General features: G+C 40.0%; 1 protein-coding gene across 1 annotated transcript in view; it reads left to right on the top strand.

Moving 5' to 3' along the window:
- The window catches only part of tgfbr3 (transforming growth factor, beta receptor III), a 79,474-nt gene that overhangs the window by 10,858 nt on the left and 51,374 nt on the right, over positions 1–17,242 (top strand). Inside the window, exon 3 of the mRNA XM_061030608.1 lies at positions 15,524–15,711. Coding sequence (XP_060886591.1) covers positions 15,524–15,711 — 188 coding nt within the window. The remainder of the gene's footprint in view (positions 1–15,523; positions 15,712–17,242) is intronic.

Genomic DNA, 17,242 nt, shown 5'->3' with positions numbered 1-17,242 from the left:
TTGACAAGTAATTTACTGTAAAAAAAAAATTATTCACAGTAAGCTCATCTCTATGTTGCAGGTTCGGACCAATATGATGTCATGTCATTAAACAAAATTCTATTCATAGCTTGCTAGATTTATGTCTGTTTCAACAACGCTTTTATTCATCACACTTTGGGTTTGTTAACTGTCCAGAAAAGAGGCGCCCTCTCTGCAGCCTTTGTGCGTGTCAGTACACGGGGCAGCTTGGCATTTGACAAGTCATTCTTCTTTTTTTTTTGCCCTCTCGTTCCTAAAGATGAAGAAGCCCTGGAGGAATGTAGTCCCTCCCAGCTGGTGTGAAAACGCTGTATGCCTTGCCCTTTCTCACCTCTGTGGCTCCTTCACACTGGGCTCACACACTGGCACAAAGGCCCGGCATTGTTGCACTCTTTGCTTTCTGTTGATGGCGCCCTGTTGCCTCTCAAAGACCCTTTTATCACATCTGAGTGATGATGTTTTTGTGAAATATCACAGGATCAAAGCTGTCTTTACAGACTGGTCTTTGATTGATGTCTAGTGTATATAAAAAAAAAACATCAATGAACTTTTTGCTTGGCATATCGATTCAGCAAATCTTTTCCTCAAGCTCCAGGCAAGAGTGATATGCTTTGTGTGTTTTCCTTTAGTTAGATAGGAACAAATATGGGCTAAATATGGCTCTTCTTGATGCCAAACTAAGTCATTGCAATCAAGATCTCCCAGTTGGGCTATGACATAGATCAAATGTGCAGTAATACACTGCACATGTGCTGTAAATGAATAATGATTCATCGTTTTGTAGGCTCTGCAACATATTTCAAACCTTATTACATTCTGTGGGATCTTATAATTTCCTGGTTTAAGAAAGACCTCAGCCTGTCTGACATATTATCTTTCCATCACTGCTGGTGGACGATATTAAATACTGTACATCAAGGATTTCTGACAATGCTGATGATCCAACTCAAATTGAGCGAGGTTGATACCAAGTAGGACAAGACGGTTGACCTCAGGGAACACATCCCTGTATCCCCTACTGGTTTTGAATATTGAATGTAGATGAAGGAACGGCTGCTCCAGGACTCCCACAATGCAGCTGTCAGAGAACATTGCTTTTGCAGGCATCTATGATTGATGAGTGAGATGCCCTTGGAGCAGCAGGACATTTCTCTTCATAGCTCTGCTTAACCAGAAAAGGCTCTTCTGCTTCGATACTTTTAGTACTGCTTTGAGGACAGGAATTTGCAGGGTGAGCTGATAGAAGATGGAGTCAACGTATGGTATCTCAACAAACTGAACTGCAGTTTAAACATTCCCGTATTGCCATAATATACCTCATTGTTTCAAATTATTTTGTCACATTGTACCAACTGACCAATCTTTTAATGTACTCCTAATTTTTAAATATTTTTTACAGTCAGTGAGGGCTTAAGCTCATATTCTTTTACAATCAGGCACTGACAATAATGGGCAAAAAGCCTGTCAGATGGTCATTGTCGGTAAAAGGCGCTATATCAATAACTGAGAATAAGTGAATATGTGTTCAGGCCTGGACTCTTAATGAACATGTGAGATTTGGGGCGTATTAAAGATTGGATATGACCGCAACATCAAGCTCCCGTTGGATGCCTAAATGTTGAAGTTTAGGGTAATGCAAATGACACGCCTTAAGATTAAAAGACACGCATTGTACAAGACTTAATCATGAAGTAATTTCTATTTTCTAGTTTGAAGTGAATCACATGATCTGCTGAGGAACAGTTAGTTCAAGCTTTACCAAATTTTCCAAACTTTACAATTGGATGTCTTCCTTTTGTGTTTGTCACAAAAATGTACGATTGACTTTTGATTAAGGGCTCCATGGTGGTGCTGTGGTTAGCGCTGTTGCCTCACAGTGAGAGGTTCCTGGTTCGAATCCCCATCGGACAGAGCCTCTCTGTGTGGAGTTTGCATGTTCTCCCTGTGTGTGCGTGGGTTCTCTCTGGGTACTACAGCTTCCTCCCACAGTCCAAAGACACGCTCATTAGGTTAATTGTTGACTCTAAATTGTCTGTAGGTGTGAATGTGAGTGTGGCTGGTTGTCTGTCTCTATGTGTCAGCCCTGTGATTGACTGGCAAACAGTCCAGGGTGTACCCCGCCTCTCGCCCAATGACAGCTGGGATCGGCTTCAGAACCCCGCTACCCTGAATGAGAAAAGTGGATATAGATAATTGATAGCTTTACTCATTCATGTAATGTATCAACAGTTTAGCTGCAGTGTCTCAATCTGGAGTAACATGAAAATAATAACTGAAAAATACATCATCATCTACACTTGGACAATCAGCTTTCGTCATAAAGGACTGATAATTCCTGAACATCTCAGAAAAAGAAATAGAAAGCCTTTATTGTCATTATACAATAGTACAACACAATTAGAAATGCTTCACCTTGAAGTGCACAGACATCCAACAGGAATAAACAACTTGCATTTAAGTAAGAGAAGAGGGACATGAAATCAAATTCATTCTGTGAATAAAATCCTTTTCAATAGGGTCAAATGATGGCTAAAAGCAAAACAGCACTCTTCTCGTTTTGGGATTATTACAGTTTTAATTACTAGCATTCGTGTCTTTTTTGTTGTATTACCATATTTAACTCATGTAAATGAAGTCTGTGTATTTTAATTACCAACAAAGGACGAGAGCTCAAAATAAGCAGTATATAAAAGCACTGTGCAGCACGTTAAGTTTTTTCCTCTGTATGTTGAATTTCATCGTCCCTTTTTATTACTAATAAAGATCTGACTGCTCTCTCAAAAAAGAATTACAAAGAAATATATTCCTGTTATATTAAACTAGTGCCATTGGTTAACACTGTTCTGGTTTAGTTAACTGATAGCATTGCGGCTCTAAATCGGTCTTAAACATTACTTCTTTGTAGAACCATGCAGAGACACTTCCTTGTTTCACAAGTGTGCTGACAACTTTTTTGTCCTTTGATATTATAGTTCCAGACAGCACATGTCAGCACCCATCAGCAAAGACCTTCTGTACAGTGGTAGCACAGCCAGTAAAGTCTTCAGTCATATGCGCACATGCTCCGTCTCTCCCAGCTGTCTCACTTTACACAGTGGCTCCCGTGTTCCTCCGGGAATAAGCCTTGTCATCCATCTCTTCAAAGCCCTCTGATTTATGTCTGCATTTAGAGGTAGAGAGAAATGTACCCCATGTCCATCTCCTCTGCTCCACTGAGGCTTCATATGCTCTCAGTAATTGGTAAAGTATTTGTTTTCTGCTAATGGTGATGGTTTCCAAACAGGTGTTCACTTCTTCTGTCAGGGTTAATGAATGACAACCAGGCTCACTGTCAGTGAACAGAAAATGGTTTTACCTGCCTTCAGTTTCACATAATATAAGAGCTGCTGTGTTTTGAAACGGTTCAGATTACTCCTTAATAAACTACTTCTAGGGGATGCCTCGATGTCGGCCATGTTGACGGACATTGTCCCATTGGCAAGTAATGTGGCATGAGATGTCATGGCTATGAAAAACAAACTACTTTGCAGTTCACATCATGCTGTATAGAGTTTTCCAAACAAACCCAGAGTGTTATATTTCCTGTTTTAACTCATTTAATTCTCCCAAAACAGAACCTTGCTACAAAAAGCCAATGTGAAAAGCTCTGAGTCAACCAAAATATTTTCTCTCTGTCCCTACAGCCATCATTTGCCCTGGATTTGGCCTCAATACAATGCAGGTTAACTGAATATTTGCCCCCTTCATAGTTTATTGTAACCATCTGATTCGCTGCTGCGTGCTTGGACATCTACATTTGTGCCACGAATGGAGTTCACTGCGCAACTTTTTTGGTGACTGGTTAGTGAATAAACCTTGTAGGGTATTGGTTTGTTTGAAAAGGAACCAAACTTCAAGAAACCACACGTATCCTGTGGAGGTGGGCGGCATGATTCTAGACAGATTTGTTGCTTTTAGTGGGCATACACGATCAGGCTATCTTCTTGTGTATTTTCAGTGTTAAAGAAAAACCCCTAAACATCTTTATTTTATCTGCGTAAATCATTTCAGAAATATGTCATTTGACATCATCATTCTAGTACAAAGCCCAATCTATCAGAGTCTCATATGTACATTAGGGTAACTACACATGATTATACATAAACCACATGAAAGGAAGAATGTGCAACATTTTACACATAAAAGAAGCAGAAATCAAGTGTATCCTCTGTAAATGTCTCTCTGAGTCATGACTGTCTACAATGAGTGAGAAGCATGTGTCCCGCAAGCTGTATTGTTGTTGGGCCTTGTTTACATCATGTTTGCATCATGTTTACATGGACGGGACGGCCTTGAGTATAAAGCAGGTTTAGTAAAGGACTAGAGGAAGAAGACTATCATAGTCTACTCGTTGCTTATTTGGATGTCACCAAAGTGTCTTTAGATCTCCGTCATTCTGTGTCAATGAATGTGCAATATGAAGCTATGAGTTAACCAAAGTGTGCTAACATTAGCCTGCTAACACAACAATGCAGGCCACAGGCATTCGCAACTCGAACAAAGGACAATTTTGTCTGCCACTTCACTTAATGGTGCTTAATTATGGTGCTTTGGTGAGCTGCTGGAGGAGAGCGGAGGCATCACATTCTTCCTTTAAATATAGAAATCGATGCAGCATTTGTACTTTTGAGTTGTAGGCATAGCAGTGCATAAACTGTCTTTTCCTCAAGCCCCACCATGAGGTTAACATTTGTGGTTTTACTTCAGGATGGATTTCCATAAAATCTGCTCGAGATTTCCACGTCAGTAAAAGGATAATTTGTAATGGTTATCCTGTTATTTTCAAACGGATTCAATACTTTGGTCTTCGACCTGTAACCTTAAAAACTAATGACATTCCCATCAGCCTTAGCTGTTCTAATATTTCTGTGTCAGCTTGTGTGTGCTACATGATGTAAGTGGGCTTACACACTCTTAGATCCTTTCACTTTTTTTAAACTATCATCATAAAGAAAAGTATGCTGACCATTTAACTTATTATTTAGAAGGTTTATCAGTTTATATTTTTCCTCTTGTTTACTCCTTCATACCTAAACTGCAGATGCATTTCTACTGGCACAATGTTTTTAGTGCTTAAAGTGCTGCAGAAGTTTGAACATCCACAGGGACATTATTTATGGTCTGAACACGTGTTAAGATACTTAAAAGAAATCTTTGCCTGCATTTCCATACATGCTTCTCCTCCACTTCACCCACATAGATAATATAGAATCCATTTAGACTCCTGTCTTTTAGCTGTTTTCTCAATTATATGCCAGCTGACAAGATTATGGTGGACCAGTCTACCAATAAAGATTGTTTGGGTGATATTCAGTTTCAGGCGGGTTTGCGGGATTCCTGACTTCAGATTTCACACTTTGATGGGGGACTTTTACGACTTCCCTAATGGAGTTCAGGCTCACCCCTGCGCTCCTCCCTTTATCCAGATCCAGCTTCCTCCTCTTATGCCTCCAATTTTACAGTCCAGAGATAAATCCTTTTCATAGGCACGCCAGAGAAGTGAACTTACTCTACCCTTATGAAAGGCTTTACTCACTTCCTGTAGTAGTGGCTGAAGGTTCAGGGGTGAGTGGGCTGCGCTAATGTCAACAGTGTACAGCACGTGATTCTGCAGTCCAAAGTCCCTTAGGAAAACAAGAGCGGGCAGAATATTACGCTCCCTAAACTGGGTTGCGTGGTCCATGGGAATCATGCCCTGGAGGAAAAAAAGCCAGTGGATTCATGTAATCCTGGAGTCCATATGGGAACTAAGATATCTTAGGTAGGGAGGAGATACAGTATATTGAAACCAAGAGGCCCCTTTCTGTTATTTTCTTTTTTTTAATTAGATTGGCCTTACTATATCTTTACATTATTGGAAAAGTGTATTCAAATGCCTTAAGGTTGATTATTGTCTTCCCTTGCTTCGTGTTTTTCTCCATGAAGGGAATCCTGACGAGCATGTGTTGACATGTGTTAAGTAATCTTCTCTGCTTTGACTTTCTTCTGAATCTGAGAAACACAATTAGCTCGCTTGCTGAAGGATTCTGGGAACTAGATATGTGAGGATGTGTATGCACACACAGGGGGAGGGTTGTGTTTGTTTATCTTCGGAAATGGCTTTGTGGGAATATCAGATTTGTCCCCAACTGGCACACAGACTGACATCACTTCCTGTACCCAAACGCTGGCTCAATGCCGCAGTGTGGACGGCAACAAAGTGCATTCTTTGGAAACAGAGGCGTTATCTCATGTGAGATAGGAGAGCGCTGTATTGATAAATGCACTTTGTGTCCAGGTTGACCCTCCCATGGGTCCCTTTTTACAGTTTTAGCCATAGTAGAGTGTGTTTGAGTCCGGACTTTAAAACTGACACAGATATCATTACTTTTCTTTTTATACTTTTGTCTTAATATAAAAAAACAGGTTCAGTCAAAAGATTATTCATTTTTTTAGATAATTAGAGGACATGCATCCATCATTTTTATTAACTCAGTTTTCAAGAGAAAGGACATATTTGGGATAACGACTCTGTTTTCCAGTTAAATTGTTGCATACATTTGTTGTCTTGAGATCTCAAGAAATTAACTTTCTTTCACTGAAACGCTACCGTCTTTATCTCGCAATAACGACATAAATAAGTTGAGATCCTGAGAAAACGACTAAAAATAATTGGTCGTTATCACAGGTAATATATAACAGAGTAATATTAAAAGCTCTCGTAGATTATGTTTGACCTCAGATACTTTTTTCATTTAAAAATATTCTGAAAATGTTCCACATCCTGCATTTTTCCATTTTGTAAAAACACCTGGTGGTGCAACCTGGACACATCGCCAGTGATGCAGCAATTCAATATGTCATGCTTCATCATGGGCGCTTTTGATTATTGTTTGTCAATCGTTGTTAAATATTTGTTATTTTCACATAATATGTCAGATAATCTACCTGTAACTAATTGTTTTTGGGGAGCTGATCCATTATTGTGTCAGATCTGTCAGGTGTACTTACTGATATCACTTAGGCTGTTTTGGAGGCTGATAACAAAGTACTTGCAGTTCTAGGCAAAAAATATTTTTTTGGGAGGGCTTTTTGTGCCTTTATTGTAGACATAGGCAGTGGACAGAGTGTGAAATCAGGGAGAGAGACAGTGAGGGAATGACATGCATGAAAGGAGCAACAGGTCGGATTTTTACCTGAGGCCTAGACTCCGTACACGGGGTGAACACACTAACCACCATGCCACCAGCGCCCACGACAAAAAAAGACCTTTGAGTGCACAACCCACCTTGGGCCATTAGAGGTAATTTTCTACATATCATGACATCCACTGGCTCAAAAACTCCATCTCTGTGAATTATTGGTTAAATCTGTTAATATTCTTTTGTGATCGCAGATTCCTCGTGACTAGAAGGTGTAATGACCTCAGCTTACATGGAGTGAATTATTCTCTTTATAATTTTGGTGTTCAAAGAGGATCTATTGAGTCAAAGTAAAAACAAAGAACGCTCGTAAGCGTTACAAACTCATTACAGCATTTTATTCTGTTCTGGCTCCAGGCGCGCTCTCTTTTTCAAATGTTCTGTTCAGACTCCATCAAAGTATTTTCAATCCTGTTTCATTAAACTGCACTTGTAAATGTTTTTAAGTATGAGGTTGGTTTTTGTTTCTCGATCATAACCTCTTTATAGGGATCATTTTCAAGAACTGAAAATGCTTTGAAAAACACCCATTTACATACTGAACCTTTTCCACTTCAAAAACAACTTTTCTTTTCTTTGAAGCCCTTGTGGTTTTGTGAAAGGTGTGAAAATGGAACCAGGACTTTCAGTCACTTTCTTTTCACCCTTCATTTTATCCTGAAAGTAGTCAGAACTACAACATATCTGAAGGAGATCAGAATGACTTGATTTTAAACAGTTTACAAATCGAAAGGAGTCTGCGAGAAAGGAGAACAGTGTCAAGTAACATAACTTCTACCAGTCTTGCCTTATCATTAAAACTATCAAAGTCAACCCTCAATATTGTGGGTTGTACGAAAATCTTAAAAGAACATAATGAATATATTTTTTGTAAAAGGTCTTTTCATTCCAAATCCAGTGTTATTGTTAGAATCAGTCTGTGTATATTCAAAGCCAACCCCTTAAAAACAGCATCATTAAAGAAACAAACACTAAACGGGGGGTGGTTAGAAGAAAAAGAGGTAGATTATTCTGCATGTCAGTCACAGGAGTCCTCTGGGGTTGTGTGCTCTACTTCTTGTGTTGACATGAGTCACACTGCGGGGAAAGTGGTCATGAATTGTTAGGGGATGGACCAACATTCAAACATGTAACTGATGCATATGAACCCGTAGGACACAGAGTTAGAACTACTTCATAGATGTCCGCTATTTTAAGCTTATTGTGACATTGTTGAAAATGTAAGGCCTTGCTATTTAGTTCTAATGAAATCTTCCTTTTTTTTTTTTTTTTACAAGATACTGAGTGTCTTTTCAAGCTTCAGTTGTTCAGAACTCCGACTCAAACAATGTTACTTCCTGTGACTGTGCCCGCTTACAGTCACAGAGGCAGAAAGGATTGATGAAAGTTTATGATCTTTGTAAGTCTGTCATTATTTTCCTCCTAGTAAACACCCTCTGACTTCTTCTTTCCTGTAATGTCTTCTTTCACTCACACATGTGGCTTTTATACCTGTGACATTATAGATACAATTATTAGTTTTAAAAGCTGCCACTTTAAATGCCTAAATCTACTGAAACTTTTATTCTAATGGGAGCAAACGTGATGTTTTAGACAGTTTTAAGTTTGATTGTGGCCGTGTGAAGATGCCTCTGAGATGATCTGATACATTCTGGATATCAACAGATAACAGGCAATGTTTGATGGATCCTTTCAGCCAAATAAAGTGAAAGATTTCTGATTATTTCTTTGTTTGCTCAGAGTATCCCAGCTGTCTAAAACAACCCACTGAGCCCTTTCACCACTTGGTTACATGCATGCAGGGCGTTGTGTTTGTGTGTGTATGTGTGTGTATGTGTGTGTGAGAAGCTCGGAGCACACTGCTAGAGGGTCACAGGGTGGTACCCAGTTTGGTCGAGATTGTTTTGAACTTTTTTTCCCCCCACAGATTTTCCAAACTCTCCCCTCCTGAAAACAATGTCAGCAATCCCAGCATGCAAAGCTAAAACAGCACATTTGAATCCATGCAAAGTGTGTTAAGTCTCCACAAGGCGTTTTCTGGGACCCCTTAATCTAAACTTCCAAAGAAAAATCTTAAGAGACAGTAAATGTTCTGTTTTAAAATAAGAATGAGAAAATCTGATATTGACAGAGTTCATCAAACTTTGGAAACCAGTCTTAATGCTGGAGATGGTAGCTTTGTTCGTTGCAGCTTGTAAACACATTGACACTGGGCCCCTCCTCATCGCCCCCAGAAGTGCACACTGACTTCAGTACGAAGTGTGTTGTTTACTGCTTGTACCTACTCTGCCTGCTACCGCTCACTAGCACAAGCTAACCACCGGTGTTTGTAACCTGTCCAACAGGAAGCAGACCAGCTTCACCCAGAGTCCACGGGTGAAAGCCAACAAAAGGTTCACTCTCACTTTGAAACGGCCGTTATCCGTGTGGCGTTTTGCCTTACTATCATTTATTTCTTTTCTTCTGTGCCGCTACGTCCACGTCTGTCATGTTCACAGATTTAAATCACGTCTAACCCAAAATATCAAATATAAGATATATATAAATATGAAGCTCAATACAGTAAGTCATGATTGAGTGGCATTACATTTGTATAGTCCATTTTTCTTTATTAGGAAAAATCTACTGACTCTGTTTCTAAGATAGAAGTGACAGTTATATAAATCTTGACTGTGACTTGACCTCACAGCTGGACACGGGGGTTCAGAGGGGGACTTGGGTAATGACTACATGTTGATGTTGAGTCTATCAGGCTGGATCAGGATCTCACTGTCCTGTCCATATTCACTTTTGGTTCTAAAGTCTAGTCTGCTGCTGATTTAGAAAAAAGAAGAAAGCTGTATAACAAAGAAGACTCTCTATTGATAACAGAAAAGATTTGTAAGCCTAATTGTCAAGATTCAAATATGAAACAGAATTATCAAGTCTGATTATCTGGCTGCATGGTCCGCGAGTCTTGGTAGACAGTTTTAATGATCATGTTCAGTTCAATATAATGAAGGTAAATTATCATCCATCCTTATGAAGATATACAGCGTCTCAGGTGTCATTGATCTGATTGAGCCAGATCCAAGAGAAATGACCCATCTCACCACATTTTCAAAACAAACATTAAGCCGAAACGTGCACTGCAATTAGCCTGCAGCCTTTATGGAAATAGATCCATTTCATGTACGTGCTCATGTTTCATGTTTCAGGATAGTTCTTTATAGCTCACCACAATTTTGTCTAACAGTAAGTTGAACTCGATAAATTTGGCTCTGAGGTTCTAAAATAATTTGGTGAGCTGCGAGGAACAAAGTAGTTGATATAGTGGCTCATCTTATCTCTCTGAAGCCGTTTTAAATTTAAGATCCTACTGTTACAGCGGGAGTACTAGAGTAACCATCCAGGCTTTACGGTATTTGTTGGATTGAAGAGGTATTTAGTCTGCAGAGTGTCTGGTTGGCCCAGGCTGGACTTGTTTTTCCGGCAGATTGAACAACAGTTTCTCTCATTCCTCTGCCGTGGGGGTTTGGCCTGGCCAGCTAAAAGGCACTAGCAGCAGCTGGACCTACGGTGTGCTCATAGGATGACCGAGAAAACAGAAAGATGGCTGGAGAGGAGGAGGTGAGAGATGCGGGGGAGAAAGACAGTCAGACAGGTGACAGAAGACACAAAGCTGTGGCAGCAGGGGGAAGCATTTCAAGTGTTTTCTTTCCTCAAATGGTGTTAGCATATGTGATGAGAAATACTCAGTTTCATCTGGATAGAAAAAAATGAGTGATGAACGCCTTTGTCTGCTAGTGTATAAAATTACAGTTCAAGTTTATTACTCAATTATGGGATCATAATTCACAGGCTGTTTGGAGATTTTCCCTTCATGACATCACAAAGAGCAGTAGCCCCTCCCCCAGGTGGGTGACACTCCCACAGCTAGGTGTTTGTTCTACCCTCTTCGTTCCTCTGTCCACAGACAGCACTGGAAGCACTAACTCCGTTTCAGAGCACTCCTCAACAGCGACCATTATTGCTAGATTACGAAAGTCATATTAATTGAAAGGCTTTAATGGCAATGGATAACTGCCAACGTTATTGATCTTCAACACTGACATTAATAAAACTTTAATATTTTAGAAACACAATTTGTTAGCGTTAAAATAATCAAGCAACAGATCGCTTCATGATAGTCTCTATCATCTCCTTGTATATTCCTAAACATTTCCAAGTGCTGGATGACCTTTTGCCTCGAGTAGTTTATCCCTCCAGTTCATGTCCTATTGAAAATTTGAATGGACAAGGTAAATGGTGAATGGACTTGAGCTTGTATCGCACTTTTCTAGTCTTCTGACCACTCAAAGCACTTTCACACACTGATGGCCATGTAAGATGATCTGTATTAACTATTCATACGCCGAAGCAGCGGAAACAACGAAGTGGACATGTGGCTGCAGGGAGCTGGGGATCGAACACTCAACCATCCGATTGTGAGATGATCAACTCTACCTACTGAGCCACAGCCCCCCCCATGAAGATTACATCCTCTGTGGAGCATGAGTTACCTTAACAAAGTGGCAGGTTACCTGTAAGACTTTAACTTGTCCTGGTCAAAGTGGAAATATTAGCTTGGTGGTGGCAATAGATCAATGTGGTTCATTCAAAACATCAAGGTTCATCACATGCGGACCATGTTGCAGATTTTTTTTTTTAAAAGAATATTTTAAACATGAGTTGTAAAGATACCTTACGGTTTGAAGTGTTAGTTATTTTGCCCAATGATGCAGAACAAAGGAAACAGAGGTCACAAAAGTAGTCAGTAATTATCATCTGGGGACAATGAATATGTTGGAAAATGTTTAAAAGCCTTGGCTATATTTTCTTAGATTTATAGGTCTGGAGTAAAACATTGCAGACAGGGAATGACAGATATAACCCTTTCTTCAGCTCTGCAAAAACAATACCATGAACCATGTCCTACTTCTCTATCCTTGTGGTACCCTTTTCTCCCACACGCCTCCTTTTTCTGAAGTATTTCCAACCAATCTAAAGAAAATAAAAAATCGGATCATCCCCCAATGTGTAATCTTTTGGCAGTCTCCCAGAAAGAACTACGTTTCTTTGTTTGTCTGGCAGTTGTTTGTTATTCTCCGTGTGTGAGGGGAAAAAGTGAGTTGGAGTGCCCTCAGACGTGTTTGTGGGAGGGAAGCTTGATGACATGGGTAGAGAGGGAATAGACTTCGGCCCTTTGGGAGGAAAAGGGAGGGAGGAGCGGTGGGCGGGAGTTGAAATGCTGATGCACCACAGGTTTTTGCCATTAAGCCTCGTCCTCTTATTTATCGCTGTAGTAAGATTTTAAATATATGTGTTCCCCATTAGAGATTCAAAAAATAATCTCTCTGGACCTGGAGCTTATTCACAAGCATCAAGAGACAGCAATAAAGTCCAGGTTGAGACATCTGTCAAGGGTTCAGGATTTGTCTCAAGAGACGAATATGGTAACAATAAAGCCTCTGTGTTTTTTCTACAACAAGTAGAAGAGAGAAGAGCTATGCCACATATGATCTCCGGCTTTATGCTGATATAATTTAGGCTTATTGGACGGCCAGAACGAGAAAACAATAGCTATGTGTTCTGGGTTTAAATGAAGAATTCCCCCCAGCTGTACCCCACTGCTGCTGAGGCTCCGTGTTTTTGGAGTCAGTTGGGGAGAATTTAACATTTTTATCTAACTGTCTTTCACTCACACTTTAATGATTTCCAAATGTTCCATCTGATTGCCATTGGCAGCCATTGCGTGTTTAGGGTGATGTGTTTTGAAATGTGAGCAAGCATCGGCTGGCATAAAGCTGCGGGGTAAAACATGAGGTCTGACCCCGAGAAAAAACCAAGCCACAGACTTTCTCAGGGGATACACAACTCTCTAATGGAAAAGAGATGTTTGCTACCTCTCTCAGACCTCAGCGCTGTGCCACCCTGACTTCATGTTAGAGCGGTGTATCCTTGTGTGTTCTCTAGTTACACCCTGAATGTGCTAAAGTGGGTCACACAGATGTAAACTGTAAAAGGAGTTTACAGTACGGGTCAGGAAGATCTCAGGCTGTGGTGGAGCCACCTGGAAGCTTGTGGCTTGTTTCATATCAGGCAAGCTTTGGATGCTGAGTGCAATTCTCTAAACATTCATTCAGGTTCCTTATTTTTTCCTTATTTGCACAATAAGTGAAGCAGACATTGGCAATGAAATTATGTCTGTTCTCAGGCTTTTTTTTTAAATGTATGTCTTCATACATTTTGAAATCAAAACAGAAAGTATTTTGTTCTGTTTCCATTGGTAACACCTGAGGGTTTGACCAACACCTAAAATAAGTTTTACCATCTGAAAGTTCTTATGCACTTGAATGGTTGTTCAATACTTCAGTTAATGGTCATAGATATGACTTGGAAACAGAAGATGTTTCCACTTTAATAAAAGCTTTAAGTCAAAGAGCTTATGCTATGCCAGCAAGATTCATCATCAGTAATACTGAATTTGGTTAGAATGCAGTAGATATAATTTATCAGGCTCCCTGCCGTTTCAAGCCCCGATATTTATGCCCCTGTGATGTATCGCCTTCAATCTAAATGTTGCAGAGGCATAATGTGGGGACAAAGTGATCCAACCTCTTCAGCAGAGCAAGCAGGGGAGCGCAGCACCGTGTGTGTGTGTGCATGTCTGATGTGTGTGTATGTGGAGATCCCGCTGTGCCGTGCTTCCGCAACACTGAAAACGCAATGTGAATTTAGAGACTGGGACACCAGTATTGCGTCTTCGCACAGTCAATATGAATGTACAAAGATGTGATGACGGCTGAGCTTAGTTATGGCACTTTTGTGAAAACAGCCATCTTAGAAGGGCAAGTGTGTTTGATAAGAGACTATCTAGCTATCCAGCCATGTAATTATCTCCAAATCAATAAGGAGATTTTCATGAACAAGTGATAGCATATGTGTTGTGTTGTCTTCAGGCTGAGAAAGCTGTGTTGAATAGCAAGTTGGATTTAAAATAAGTTTTTTAAAAGCCATGATTATTTTTCTCTACCTCACGGCTTGACTAATACCTGAAACAGTCTAACCATCCCATAAGGTTATCATGCAGCGGAAACCCTGTTCACTACTTCAGTAAATGAAAAAAATTAAAATCTTAAACATCAGCTGCTTACTGTAAGAATGGGAAATAGATCGTTTCACAGAAACTTCTTAGTAGGTTTCCATTGGCAGGAATAAATGGACAACTTGCAGCTGATCATAAACGAGTGATCATCCAGGTAATAGACTTATACTGAGGAATGCAGTATCAATAACATTATTCAAGTCAGTTAATCGCAATGCATTATGGTTAATTAGCAACTACAAAGAGTGGTAACACTGTGTTTAAATCAAGTAGTTCACAGATCACTGAACTGTTTGTTACATCATAATGGCCGACTGAGAAGTAGACAAAACATGGATAGAGACTCGTACAGTCCTGAGCCTCGGTGTCCTCACACCCTGCTGTGCTGTGCTCGATTGACTGAGCTCACTCACTGTTTTTGTATTCACGATCTTCTGCTATCAGTGAAAGAGATGACAAAAGTCCCTATCCTTTTTCCTTTCACAGAATGTCATGGACAGTAAAATCTAAGTTTTACTTGCTTAGCTGCACAAGTTATTGCAGTTCCACAATAAAGCCGTTTTTAACAGACACTGGTTGTTATTATGTTCTTATAGAAGCACAACAAACCGATTTACCAATTTTCTTAAAGAGGATATATTATTATATTATATATATATTATTAATACATATTATTCCCCTTTTCCACCTTTTCAAACAGTCCCTTGTGGTCTAAATTAAACATCTGTGCTGTGCTTTGGTCAAAATATAACATGAATCAAGCACCAGAGGAGGTGGGGAGGGTGTTTTTTTTAATTTGAAACGGAGCATTTTTCTCTGTGTAAAAGTGGATTTTTCATAATATGTCCCCTTTAATGTACAATTGCACCCATAAAACATCAGATTTCTCTTTAAAAGAAAAAGGATCTCAATAACATTGACTGAGATATTGTCTCGCAGATAATGTAGCCTTGAGCCACGTGCCCTTTGCAGAGATGTGGAACAGGCTGCAGAGAGTTTCCAATTTTATCTTGAGGTATTAGTCCCAGAGTTTTCAGTTTTTCTGCAGCTCCAATAGCAGACTCAGAAGACTTTTCTCAACAGAATTTGATCTGTTAAAGCACTGCAGCTCCCATCAGTTTGATTAAAATTTAAACTCTGCTTCTTTTTCTTGTAGGGCCTTTGTTTCGCAGCCCATGTGAGCTTCTGCCAGTGGGCATAGGCCACCCGGTGCAGGCCATGCTGAAGAGCTTCACCGCCCTGTCAGGCTGTGCAAGCAGGGGCACCACCAGCCTCCCCCAGGAGGTCCACATCATCAACCTGAGAGGACATGCTCCAGAGGGACCAGACAACACCCCGGCAGAAGTGAGTCATCCTTAGACTGAGAGCTAAACTAGGAATTATATTGTCTACCACAATAATAAACCTTTCAATAAAACAGTAGAAATTAGACTTTGAAATCTAACCACAATGAGAGATGATCTGCCCTCTCATCGTCTTGATATTTTTATTGTTTAACCTGAAAAAACAAGTAAAAACTGCTGCACTGGATATTTCTACTACACTTATTGGTTCTATTTAAGGCAGATACCCTGATAAAGCCTTTAATTCATTTTCCTTTTGCTTAGAGGAAGGCTCCAGGCCAAAGCTGGGCAGAAAGGCAGGTCACAAGTTTCACAGTGATGTTCACCCACGTCTTGAGAATAGGCAGCGTTACAAGCTCATACCACTAAAATGCTGCAAGCTAGTCAGCAACAACAGCAACAACATTCTCTCTATTTTCTTTATTTTATTACACCATTTACTCCCCCATTCCATGATGTACCCATGCTTTCTTTGTCTGTTGTTAGAAACCAGGATAAAATGCAGCATAATGTAAAATCAAATGACTTAAAACACATACACTCATAGATATTATCCAACTGCTTTTTTGTTTAATGTAGATTTCTTTGGTTATCTAATTTAAACTCTGTTAGCACACGTCCTGAAAACGTTTAACCTATGCCAGCTTTGATACCCCTCCCTGTCTTAAGGTGTGATGCAGCATGTCTCATGGCAGGTCTTTTCAGAGTTAGCCATAGTTTCTAAATGAATCATTGGCCCACGGCTTTTAAAAAAAACCAAAAAACCGCTGTGTCTGGATTTGAAAACTGTCCGAGATTCCCATCCCCCTCAGTCACATCAGTGAGAAAAGCAGCATGTATAGACTTGCCATTGTAATTTTGCTGCTGATGTAGAGTTTAACATTGCCAAGGCCCGATATACAGACACACAGTGTGTGTGTGAGCGTGCTGCATCAGCTGGTAAATACAGAAATGACTGCCGATCCCTGCTGTCATTGGGCGAGAGGCGGGGCACAACCTGGACTATTTGCCAGTCAGAGCTTACATGTAGAGACAGACAATCAGTCACACTCACATACACACCTACGGGCAATTTTTTGAGTCACCAGCTAATCTAACGAGCGTGTCTTTGGACTGTGAGAGGAAGCTGGAGTACCCGGACTGAACCCACGCATGCACGGGGAGAACATGCAAACTCCACACTCCTGTGCGACAGGGATTTGAACCATGAACCTCCTCACTGTGAAGCAACAGCTCTAACCTCAGCACCCCCTGCAGCCCTGCAAGAGACACATAACTAAATATACAAAAGGCAAATTAGGTCCTATACATTAAAAATAAAGAAAATAGAGATATCTATTATTGTATTGTAGGAGAAATTATTGAAATGATTGTTTTTGATCTGATCTAAAATTACATCTTTGGTGCCTAAGATAAAATCTCATCTGATCTAAATAATCATTTACCTTCTTACACAATATTTGAGATCTACAATCAATTTTATAATTTATCGGAATACAATTTTAAGCATATATAAATTACGTCAATATCGG

This window comes from Labrus mixtus, chromosome 3, assembly GCF_963584025.1.
Source record: "Labrus mixtus chromosome 3, fLabMix1.1, whole genome shotgun sequence".
NCBI lineage: Eukaryota > Metazoa > Chordata > Actinopteri > Labriformes > Labridae > Labrus > Labrus mixtus.
The sequence above is the reverse complement of the archived record's forward strand: the minus strand, read 5'-3'. Positions and strand labels throughout refer to the sequence as shown.